At 55.6% G+C, this 12,933-nt stretch overlaps 1 protein-coding gene across 1 annotated transcript in view; it reads right to left on the reverse strand.

Moving 5' to 3' along the window:
• Nucleotides 1-259: 259 nt before the first annotated feature.
• Nucleotides 260-12,933, reverse strand: part of LOC122546357 (zinc finger protein ubi-d4-like) — a 51,310-nt gene continuing 38,636 nt past the window's right edge. The window contains exons 2-6 of the mRNA XM_087983588.1: nucleotides 10,844-10,924; nucleotides 9,897-10,025; nucleotides 9,351-9,463; nucleotides 7,955-8,036; nucleotides 260-951 (exon numbers count right to left, since the gene is read on the reverse strand). Of these exons, the coding sequence (XP_087839714.1) occupies nucleotides 869-951; nucleotides 7,955-8,036; nucleotides 9,351-9,463; nucleotides 9,897-10,025; nucleotides 10,844-10,924 (488 nt within the window). The 3' untranslated portion in view covers nucleotides 260-868. The remainder of the gene's footprint in view (nucleotides 952-7,954; nucleotides 8,037-9,350; nucleotides 9,464-9,896; nucleotides 10,026-10,843; nucleotides 10,925-12,933) is intronic.

Below are 12,933 nucleotides of genomic sequence, written 5' to 3' on the forward strand. Positions count from 1 at the left end.
ACACACACACACCCTCTCTCTGTCACACACACACACACACACCCTCTCTCTGTCACACACACACACACACACCCTCTCTCTGTCACACACACACACACCTCTCTCTGTCACACACACACACCTCTCTCTGTCACACACACACACCTCTCTCTGTCACACACACACACACCCTCTCTCTGTCACACACACACACCCTCTCTCTGTCACACACACACACACCCTCTCTCTGTCACACACACACACACCCTCTCTCTGTCACACACACACACACCCTCTCTCTGTCACACACACACACACCCTCTCTCTGTCTCACACACACACACCCTCTCTCTGTCTCACACACACACACCCTCTCTCTGTCTCACACACACACACCCTCTCTCTGTCTCACACACACACACCCTCTCTCTGTCTCACACACACACACCCTCTCTCTGTCTCACACACACACACCCTCTCTCTGTCTCACACACACACACCCTCTCTCTGTCTCACACACACACACCCTCTCTCTGTCTCACACACACACCCCCTCTCTCTGTCTCACACACACACCCCCTCTCTCTGTCTCACACACACACCCCCTCTCTCTGTCTCACACACACACACCCTCTCTCTGTCTCACACACACACACCCCCTCTCTCTGTCACACACACACACACCCCCTCTCTCTGTCACACACACACACACCCCCTCTCTCTGTCACACTCACATTCACCCTGCCTCCCAAACAGACACCTCTGCGGGGAACTGGACCAACAGATAAGTGTTTCTCATTGTCATGTTGCCCCGATGAGGAAACACACCCTCAGCCATGTCCACCCTCCCATCCCTACCACACGACTTCTACAATTCCAACCGTGGCCATTAGGAGGCAGGAGGGTTGGGGTTTTGGTAAATCGAGGCCTTTTCTTTCAGAGTATCCAGGCAGAGGCGACAGCTCCAGCTTCCTGTAAAAGAGAGGGCAGTGAACCAGTCAGTGAGCCCTGCTCTCTCTCCTCCTCTGTAGCACTGTGGGCCAGTTCACCCATCGGCTCACTCTCAGGACCCCCAGCATCCCTGTATCCAGTCTATCCAGGCCTGTCAATTCAACCAGATTCCCACACATTCCTCTAAACCCCAGCCCATTCGACCCAACCCCTCCTTGACGTTCTGACAAACCAGGAAGGGGTCTGGTGAAGCCAGGGCTGACCTCCCTCTACCGTAAGAATATTATGGGTAAGGTGCCCAAACATTGTACCCAGTACTCCGGGGCAGCTCTTCCCAATGCCCCATGCAGCTGCAGACAGATTCAATTCGCTACGGTGTGGAAACAGGCCATTCGGCCCAACAAATCCACACCGACCCTCTGAAGAATAACCCACCCAGACCCATTTCCCTCTGACTAATGCACCTAATACACTATGGGCAATTTAGCATGGTCAATTCACCTGACCTGCACATCTTTGGATTGTGGGAGGAAACCCACGCAGACACAGAGAGAACGTGCAACTCCACACAGACAGTTATAGTCATAGAGATGTACAGCACGGAAACAGACCCTTCGGCCCAACCCGTCCATGCTGACCAGATATCCCAACCCAATCTAGTCCTACCTGCCAGCACCCGGCCCATATTCCTCCAAACCCTTCCTATTCATATACCCATCCAAATGTCTCTTAAATGTTGTAATTGTACCAGCCTCCACCACATCCTCTAGCAGCTCATTCCATACACGTACCACCCTCTGGGTGAAAAAGTTGTCCCTTAAGTCTCTTTTATATCTTTCCCCTCTCACCCTAAACCTATGCCCTCTAGTTCTGCACTCCCTGACCCCAGCGAAAAGACTTTGTCTATTTATCCTATCCATGCCCCTCATGATTTTGTAAACCTCTATAAGGTCACCCCTCAGCCTCCGACGCTCCAGGGAAAACAGCCCCAGCCTGTTCAGCCTCTCCCTGTAGCTCAGATCCTCCAACCCTGGCAACATCTTTGTAAATCTTTTCTGAACCCTTTCAAGTTTCACAATATCTTTCCGATAGGAAGGAGACCAGAATTGCACACAATATTCCAACAGTGCCCTAACCAACATCCTGTACAGCCGCAACATGACCTCCCAACTCCTGTACTCAATACTCTGACCAGTAAAGGAAAGCATACTAAACACCTTCTTCACTATCCTATCTACCTGCAACTCCACTTTCAAGGAGCTATGAACCTGCACTCCAAGGTCTCTTTGTTCAGCAACACTCCCTCGGACCTTACCATTAAGTGTATAAGTCCTGCTAAGATTTGCTTTCCCAAAATGCAGCACCTCGCATTTATCTGAATTAAACTCCATCTGCCACTTCTCAGCCCATTGGCCCATCTGGTCCAGATCCTGCTGTAATCTGAGGTAACCCTCTTCACTGTCCACTACATCACCAATTTTGGTGTCATCTGCAAATCTACTAACTGTACCTCTTATTAGATTAGATTAGATTCCTTAAAGAGTGGAAACAGGCCCTTCGGCCCAACAAGTCCACATCGACCCTCCGAAGAGCAACCGACCCAGACCCATTCCCCTACATTTACCCCTTCACCTGACACTAGGGGCAATTTAGCATGGCCAATTCACCTAACCTGCACATTTTTGGACTGTGGGAGGAAACCGGAGCACCCAGAGGAAACCCACGCAGACACGGGGAGGACGAGCAAACTCCACACAGACAGTTGCCTGAGGCGGGAATTGAAATCATTTATGTAAATGACAAAAAGTAGAGGGCCCAGCACCGATCCTTGTGGCACTCCACTGGTCACAGGCCTCCAGTCTGAAAAACAACCATCCACCACCACCACCACCCTCTGTCTCCTACCTTTGAGCCAGTTCTGTATCCAAATGGCTAGTTCTCCCTGCATTCCATGAGATCTAACCTTGCTAATCAGTCTCCCATGGGGAACCTTGTCGAACGCCTTACTGAAGCCCATATAGATCACATCTACTGCTCTGCCCTCATCAATCCTCTTTGTTACTTCTTCAAAAACCTCAATCAAGTTTGTGAGACATGATTTCCCACGCACAAAGCCATGTTGACTGTCCCTAATCAGTCCTTGCCTTTCCAAATACATGTACATCCTGTCCCTCACGATTCCCTCCAACAACTTGCCCACCACTGAGGTCAGGCTCACTGGTCTATAGTTCCCTGGCTTGTCTTTACCACCCTTCTTAAACAGTGGCACCACGTTTGCCAACCTCCAGTCTTCAGGCACCTCACCTGTGACTATCGATGATACAAATATCTCAGCAAGAGGTCCAGCAATCACTTCTCTAGCTTCCCACAGAGTTCTAGGGTACACCTGATCAGGTCCTGGGGATTTATCCACCTTTATGCGTTTCAAGACATCCAGCACTTCCTCCTCTGTAATCTGGACATTTTGCAAGATGTCACCATCTATTTCCCTACAGTCTATATCTTCCATATCTTTTTCCACAGTAAATACTGATGCAAAATATTTGTTTAGTATCTGCCCTGTCTCCTGTGGCTCCACACAAAGGCCGCCTTGCTGATCTTTGAGGGGCCCTATTCTCTCCCTAGTTACCCTTTTGTCCTTAATATATTTGTAAAAACCTTTTGGATTCTCCTTAATTCTATTTGCCAAAGCTATCTCATGTCCCCGTTTTGCCCTCCTGATTTCCCTCTTAAGTATACTCCTACTTTCTTTATACTCTTCTAAGGATTCACTCGATCTATCCTGTCTATACCTGACACATGCTTCCTCCTTTTTCTGAACCAAACCCTCTTTAAGGAGAAAGTGAGGACTGCAGATGCTGGAGATTTTTCCGCTGCCTTCGCCTCCGCGCCTACTTCTTCAACCAGGACTCCCGCCCACCCTCTGACGACACCTTCTCCCGCCTCCAACACACCCATCCACTGGCCTCTTACCCGCCCTCGATCTCTTCATAGCCAACTGCCGCCGTGACATTAACCACTTCAACCTGTCCACCCCTCCCACCCACTCCAACCTCTCACCCTCGGAACGCGCAGCCCTCCACTCCCTCCGCTCCAACTCCAACCTCACTATCAAACCAGCAGTAAAGGGAGGCGCGGTAGTAGTTTGGCGCACTGACCTTTACACCGCTGAGGCCAAACGCCAGCTCGCAGATACCTCCTCCTACTGCCCCCTTGACCATGACCCCACCCCCCACCACCAAACCATCATCTCCCAGACCATCCAGAACCTCATCACCTCAGGGCACCTCCCATCCACCGCCTCCAACCTCATAGTCCCACAACCCCGCACCGCCCGTTTCTACCTCCTGCCCAAAATCCACAAACCTGACTGCCCCGGACGACCCATCGTCTCAGCCTGCTCCTGCCCCACCGAACTCATCTCCGCATACCTCGACACGGTCCTGTCCCCCTTAGTCCAAGAACTCCCCACCTACGTTCGGGACACCACCCACGCCCTCCACCTCCTCCATGATTTCCGCTTCCCCGGTCCCCAACGCCTTATTTTCACCATGGACATCCAGTCCCTGTACACCTCCATCCCCCATCACGAAGGACTCAAAGCACTCCGCTTCTTCCTTTCCCGCCGTACCACCCAGTACCCTTCCACCGACACCCTCCTTCGACTGACTGAACTGGTCCTCACCCTGAACAACTTTTCTTTCCAATCCTCCCACTTCCTCCAAGCGAAAGGAGTAGCCATGGGCACCCGCATGGGCCCCAGCTATGCCTGCCTCTTCATAGGGTATGTGGAACAATCCATCTTCCGCAATTACACTGGCCCCACCCCCCACCTTTTCCTCCGCTACATCGATGACTGTATCGGCGCCGCCTCGTGCTCCCACGAGGAGGTTGAACAGTTCATCCACTTCACCAACACCTTCCACCCCAACCTCAAATTCACCTGGACAGTCTCAGATTCCTCCCTCCCCTTCCTAGACCTTTCTATTTCTATCTCGGGCGACCGAATCAACACGGACATCTACTACAAACCGACCGACTCCCACAGCTACCTAGACTACACCTCCTCCCACCCTGCCCCCTGTAAAAACACCATCCCATATTCCCAATTCCTTCGTCTCCGCCGCATCTGCTCCCAGGAGGACCAGTTCCAAAACCGTACAACCCAGATGGCCTCCTTCTTCAAGGACCGCAATTTCCCCCCCGACGTGGTCGACGGTGCCCTCCACCGCATCTGTTCCACTTCCCGCGCCTCCGCCCTTGAGCCCCGCCTCTCCAACCGCCACCAGGACAGAACCCCACTGGTCCTCACCTACCACCCCACCAATCTCCATGTACAGCGCATCATCCGCCGTCATTTCTGCCACCTCCAAACGGACCCCACCACCAAGGATATATTTCCCTCCCCTCCCCTATCAGCGTTCCGAAAAGACCACTCCCTCCGTGACTCCCTCGTCAGGTCCACACCCCCCACCAACCCAACCTCCATTCCCGGCACCTTCCCCTGCAACCGCAAGAAATGCAAAACTTGCGCCCACACCTCCCCCCTTACTTCCCTCCAAGGCCCCAAGGGACACTTCCATATCCGCCACAGATTCACCTGCACCTCCACACACATCATCTATTGCATCTGCTGCACCCGATGTGGCCTCCTCTATATTGGGGAGACAGGCCGCCTACTTGCGGAACGTTTCAGAGAACACCTCTGGGACACCCGGACCAACCAACCCAACCGTCCCGTGGCTCAACACTTCAACTCCCCGTCCCACTCCACCAAGGACATGCAGGTCCTTGGACTCCTCCATCGCCAGACCATGGCAACACAACGGTTGGAGGACGAGCGCCTCATCTTCTGCCTGAGAACCCTCCAACCACAAAGGATGAACTCAGATTTCACCAGTTTCCTCATTTCCCCTCCCCCCCACCTTGTCTCAGTCAAATCCCTCGGATTCAGCACCATCTTCCTGACCTCTCCGCCCCCACCCGACTCCGGCCTATCACCCTCACCTTGACCTCCCTCCACCTATCACATTTCCGACGCCCCTCCCCCAAGTCCCTCCTCCCTACCTTTTATCTTAGCCTGCTGGACACACTTTCCCCATTCCTGAAGAAGGGCTTATGCCTGAAACGTCGATTCTCCTGTTCCCTGGATGCTGCCTGACCTGCTGCACTTTTCCAGCAACACATTTTCACCTCAATTTCTTTAGTCATCCAGCATTCTCTACACCTCCCAACCTTTCCCTTCACCCTGACAGGAATGTACTGTCTCTGGCCTCTGTTATCTCATTTCTGAAGGCCCAAGGCTGGAATCAAACCAGGGTCCCTGGTGCTGTGAGGTAGCAGCGCTAACCACTGAGACACTGTACCACCACAAACAGGTTAGTCCTGGGTTCACTCTCTTTCCCTCCTCTCAGCAACTCCAATCCAAGTTGTGGAATTTCATCTCCACCTCTTATCCATTTCCCGTAGCCTCAGTTTATCCAAGTTTTCTTTGTTCAATCACAGGGTGAGGGGGTCTCTGGCTCGGGCAACATTTATTGCCCCATCCCTAATTACCCAGAGGGCAGCTCAGAGTCAACCCCATTGCTGTGGGTCTGGAGTCACGTCTAGGCCAGACCCGGGTAAGGACAGCTTCCCTGTAGGGGATTAATGACCCAGATGGGGGTTTCCAACAATCGACAGCGATCATCAGTATTCGGGATTTTTACTGAATTCCCATTCCACCATCTGCCAAGGCAGGATCCAAACCCAGGTCCCCAGAACAGATACACCTACCCCTGAACTCAAGCTCTCTGGCAATGATCGCCAACATCCCATTGGCCTCAGAACCTCTGCCTTTCGGTGTTCGGTGTACTTTGTAAATCCACACTTCCCTGGCCTTCAACATTTCAATGTTGCACCCACCTGCTTCACCCACCAAAGTGTCCGCCACATGGATCCACATTATAGCGCCTCATTCCAGAGGCTGGCAGGTAGGTACTTCAGTTGGCACCATGGCACCCAGTGAGAGAGGGGAGGAGTGTCCACAAGCACACAAGGGTGGGAGAGGTTTGGAATTCTCTCTCACCAGTGGCAGTGGGTGCTGGATCAGTTGTTAAGTTTGAAATCAGAGATGGTTCTGTTTGTGGGAAGCATTAAGGGATATCAGCCAAACACAGGCATGTGGAGAGCTGAGAGCTACAGATCACCGTGATCTCACAGAATGGAAGAACAGGCTGAATGGCCTCCTCTTGCCCCTCCACTCACTGGTCCCAATCGTTCGGATATCCTGTCACATCCTCCTCATCGTTCCCAATAGCACCTAGTTTTGAGTTGTCATCAAACTTAGAAATATTACATTTGATTCCCTCATCCGAATTGTTGGTATATATTGAAAATATTTGGGCCAAAGCCGTGATCCCTGTGGTATCATACTTATCATGGCATTTCCCTCTGATGACCCATATAATTCCTACTCTGTTTCCTGTCTGCTAACCAATTCTCAGTCCATCCCAGTATATTACCATCAATCCCATCTGTTTGGATTTTACACGCTAACCTCTTACACAGTACTTTATCCATATTCTGAAACTCCAAATGCACCACATCCACTGGTTCTCCCTTATCTATTGTGATAGTTACACAAATAAGCTCCAGTAGGTTTGTCAAACACAATTTTCCCTTTCACAAATCCATGCTGACTGGTGGTTTCAAAGTGCCCATTTAGCACATCCTTTCCAGCATCTCTCAGCCACTGGGGTTAGGCAAACTGGTCTGGAATTTCCTCTCTTCAATGGAGGGGGGGCAGTCACATTTCGCACTGTCCAATCCGCTGGGATAGTTACACAATCTAATCACACCTTTCACAAACTGGGAAAAGGAACAGAGAGCCCTGACTGATCAAGGAACACAGGAGGTACTGCACAGCCTGTCCCTGTCCGAGTGTCTGGCTCCCTCACTCCTCCCGCAGCCAATGGCTAAGACAACACGACGGCCATCTCACTGCGTTGGCAGAGGCAAGGTGAACAAACTGCTCCCGGCTCACCTTCAGGGGGCTCCGACATCGGTGGGGTGAGGCAGTACATGTGGTAACCACGGTCACAATCATCACAGAAGAGGAGCTGGTCCTGGGGAAACCAACAGAGACAAGCCGTCAGCACAGAAACCAGTGAGGACACAGTAACTGCTCCTTTCATCACCTCCTGCTCAGCCCGAGCTTCCCAGACTATCAGCAGTTTGTTATGGAGGTCGAGTTACTGTTGTCATGTAAGGAACAGTGTAGTCCATTATAGACACAGCAGAAAGACCTCCCACACAGCAATGCGACAATGAGCCAGCTCATCTGTTGGTCAAGGAATAATTATTAGCCCCAGGATCCCAGGGAGCTCTCCCACCTGGGTTGTCTGCCAATAGTGGCCAAGGGAACTTGTGTATACACACACTCTCACTGGGGTACAGGCTCACTCACTCACACACACACAGGCTCTCACTGGGGTACAGGCTAACTCACACACACACACACACTCACTGGGGTACAGGCTCACTCTCTCACACACACTGGCTCTCACTAGGGTACAGGCTCCCACACACTCACTGGGGTATGGACACAGACAGACAGACAGACACACACACACACACACACAGGGGTACAGGCTCCCCCACACACACACTGGCTCCCACACACACACTCTCACTGGGGTACAGGCTCACTCTCTTACACACAGACTCTCACTGGGGTACTGGCTCCCACACACACACTGCCTCTAACTGGGGTATGGGCACACATACACATGCACAGTAGACCCACCCCACTCCTGCCTCACATCTCCTGATTCTGCAAAACACCTTCACCCCTCCCCAAGCTGCTACTCTCAGCACACCCACCCGTCAAACCCCATCCCCAAACACTACACTCCCTCAGCACTGACCCTCCGACAGTGCGGCACTCCCTCAGCACTGACCCTCCGACAGTGCGGCACTCCCTCAGCACTGACCCTCCGACAGTGCGGCACTCCCTCAGCACTGACCCTTCGACAGTGCGGCACTCCCTCAGCACTGACCCTCCGACAGTGCGGCACTCCCTCAGCACTGACCCTTCGACAGTGCGGCACTCCCTCAGCACTGACCCTCCGACAGTGCCCACTCCCTCAGCACTGACCCTCTGACGATGCCCGCTCCCTCAGCACTGACCCTCTGACAGTGCGGCTCTCCCTCAGCACTGACCCTCCGACAGTGCCCCCCTCCCTCAGTGCTGCTGTGGGTGAGAGCCCCTGATGCCATACCCTCGGGCTGAGCTCTAACCCTCCCCCCCCAGGGGTAACGATCACCGAGCCCACACCCAGGGGGAGGGGGGTTGTGGGGTGTGGAGGTGGTTTCCTTTGCTGTCAGGACAGTGAGTTGATCAGTTCCCCCTCGCCCCTCGCCCCCGGCCCTGTACTTACATCATTCTCTGAGGTTCCACACAGATTGCAGCATTTACACTCAATGCACTGCCAACGGTAGGTCTTCACAGCCGCCATCATCACCGGGGTGAACTGCAGGCACGATGGGTGTCCTGATAACAACAGGGTCTCCGTTAGAAAGCAGGCTGGGCACTGCCCGTCCCTGCCCACCAAACACTGCACAAGGCAGGGAACGGTTTGGTGGGGACACAGGGGGTGGGACTGGGAGTGACCGGCCACAGCCTCTATGAGGAAAGGTGGAACAGGCCCCTCACGGACCAGGAAACGAAGGAGGGCGTTTCAATACACGCTGATCGACTGCGGGGGGGTGCGCGCGGGTACAAGGGGAGGCGGGGGCATTGATGTCACACAATCCTGAATCAATCCAAATGTCCCTCCTTTCCCCCTCTCCCACAGGGAGGCACTGTGTGAATATGCTTTTTGGGGGGGTGGGTGGGGGGAGAGAGGAGGGAGCAGCAGCTGCTGCTGGGCTGAATGGCCGGCCTGGGATGGTGTCCAGCACACCAAGCCAGGAGTCTGGGATACCTGAGCGTCCACAGTCGGAGCACGAGACCAGCTCCTCGGACTGGCCCGTCTTCTTGTTGAGTCGCGAGTCGCCCAGGCAGAAGTCGCAGTAGTTATTGGGGAGAGCCAGGCCATCCGGACCTTTCTTTGCTGTGAATTCACAACCAGAGAAAAGAGAGACAGAGAGAGGAGTCAGAACCCTCTGAGAATCGCCAAGGACAGCTCACTAACACGTGCCTGCATTTACATAGCCACAACAACAACGTCCAGTGGGGAGGGGGGGGGGGCCTTGCCGATTACTGTGGGTGGGTGGGGATGGAGGGTGGTGGGCACAGCTTGTGACTCCAGGCTGCAGCAGAAGGGGACTGTCTCACAGCGTCAGTGGGACAGCACAATGAGCATGCTCCAACTACATCAGACGGCCCAGGGGGGAGCACGGAGGGTGACAGTAAAACACACAACACCACCACCCAACCTCATCCACACTCACTCCCTAAGACAGACACCTGGGGACATACACAAACGGGAGCATTCCGAATCAGAGCGGGATGCTGACAGACAGAGGGAACGGTCCACCTCACTGCTTCACCCTCAATCCCCCACCTCAAACACTCCCCTCACACTCAGACACAATAAGGCAAGGCAGCAACAGAGAGAAAGAGACGACAGAGAGAGAGGGGGCGGGGGAAGAGCAAGAGAGAGGGGGAGGGAGGGAGAGACAGAGATGATGGGAGAGAAGGAGTGGGAGAGAGAGGAGAGAGAGAGACAGAGTTAGACAGGGAGGGAGGGAGATAGAGGGGGAGGGGAGAGAGAGAGAGACAGAGAAAAAGAGGAAGGGAGGGAGGGCAAAGAGAGAGAGAGGGGTCTGAGGGAGGGAGAGAGGGGAGGGAGCGAAAGGGAGAGAGGGAGGGAGGGACGGTGGGGGAGAGAGATAGAGATAATGGGAGAGAGAGAGGTTGGCTCCAGACCTGCTTTCAATTTTCTGAAGTCGCCTGGAGGCCGCCCCACTGTAACGAAGAGAAGGGCAGAGTGAGAAAAGACCAGCAGTTCTGTAAACCAGAACCCCCCCACCACTGAGATCCCCCTCTCCGCCCTCTACCCCACAACCCCCCACCCAGCTTCAAACAGGGCTGGGGCACACTGAGATCCCCCTCCCCCCCACCCAGCTTCAAACAGGGCTGGGGCGCACTGAGATCCCTCTCCCCACAACCCCCCACCCAGCTTCAAACAGGGCTGGGGCGCACTGAGATCCCCTTCCCCACAACCCCCCACCCAGCTTCAAACAGGGCTGGGGCGCACTGAGATCCCCTTCCCCACAACCCCCCACCCAGCTTCAAACAGGGCTGGGGCGCACTGAGATCCCCCTCCCCCACAACCCACCACCCAGCTTCAAACAGGGCCAGGGCACACTGAGATCCCCCTCCCCCCCACCCAGCTTCACACAGGGCCAGGGCGCACTGAGATCCCCCTCCCCACAACCCCCCACCCAGCTTCAAACAGGGCTGGGGCGCACTGAGATCCCTCTTCCCCCAACCCACCACCCAGCTTCAAACAGGGCCGGGGCGCACTGAGATCCCCCTCTCCCCACAACCCCCCACCCAGCTTCAAACAGGGCCAGGGCACACTGAGATCCCCCTCCCCCACAACCCACCACCCAGCTTCAAACAGGGCTGGGGCGCACTGAGATCCCCCTCCCCCCCAACCCCCCACCCAGCTTCAAACAGGGCCAGGGCGCACTGAGATCCCCCTCCCCCCCAACCCCCCACCCAGCTTCAAACAGGGCTGGGGCGCACTGAGATCCCCCTCCCCCCCAACCCCCCACCCAGCTTCAAACAGGGCTGGGGCGCACTGAGATCCCCCTCCCCCCCAACCCCCCACCCAGCTTCAAACAGGGCCAGGGCGCACTGAGATCCCCCTCCCATCCACCCAGCTTCAAACAGGGTCAGGGCGCACTGAGATCCCCCTCCCCCCCAACCAGCTTCAAACAGGGCCAGGGCGCACTGAGATCCCCCTCCCCCCCACCCAGCTTCAAACAGGGCTGGGGCGCACTGAGATCCCCCTCCCCCCCAACCCCCCACCCAGCTTCAAACAGGGCCAGGGCGCACTGAGATCCCCCTCCCCCCCAACCCCCCACCCAGCTTCAAACAGGGCCAGGGCGCACTGAGATCCCCCTCCCATCCACCCAGCTTCAAACAGGGTCAGGGCGCACTGAGATCCCCCTCCCCCCCAACCAGCTTCAAACAGGGCCAGGGCGCACTGAGATCCCCCTCCCCCCCACCCAGCTTCAAACAGGGCTGGGGCGCACTGAGATCCCCCTCCCCCCCAACCCCCCACCCAGCTTCAAACAGGGCCAGGGCGCACTGAGATCCCCCTCCCCCCCAACCCCCCACCCAGCTTCAAACAGGGCCAGGGCGCACTGAGATCCCCCTCCCCCCCAACCCCCCACCCAGCTTCAAACAGGGCTGGGGCGCACTGAGATCCCCCTCCCCCCCACCCAGCTTCAAACAGGGCTGGGGCGCACTGAGATCCCCCTCCCCCCCAACCAGCTTCAAACAGGGTTGGGGCGCACTGAGATCCCCCTCCCCCCCAACCCCCCACCCAGCTTCAAACAGGGTTGGGGCGCACTGAGATCCCCCTCCCCCACAACCCCCCACCCAGCTTCAAACAGGGCCAGGGCGCACTGAGATCCCCCTCCCCCACAACCCACCACCCAGCTTCAAACAGGGCTGGGGCGCACTGAGATCCCCCTCCCCCCCACCCAGCTTCAAACAGGGCTGGGGCGCACTGAGATCCCCCTCCCCCCCACCCAGCTTCAAACAGGGCTGGGGCGCACTGAGATCCCCCTCCCCCCCAACCAGCTTCAAACAGGGTTGGGGCGCACTGAGATCCCCCTCCCCCCCAACCCCCCACCCAGCTTCAAACAGGGTTGGGGCGCACTGAGATCCCCCTCCCCCACAACCCCCCACCCAGCTTCAAACAGGGCTGGGGCGCACTGAGATCCCCCTCCCCCACAACCCCCCACCCAGCTTCAAACAGGGCTGGGGCGCACTGAGATCCC

This window comes from Chiloscyllium plagiosum, unplaced genomic scaffold (assembly GCF_037043375.1).
Source record: "Chiloscyllium plagiosum isolate Xiang-an unplaced genomic scaffold, Cpla_swu_hap1 HiC_scaffold_46, whole genome shotgun sequence".
Taxonomy (NCBI): domain Eukaryota; kingdom Metazoa; phylum Chordata; class Chondrichthyes; order Orectolobiformes; family Hemiscylliidae; genus Chiloscyllium; species Chiloscyllium plagiosum.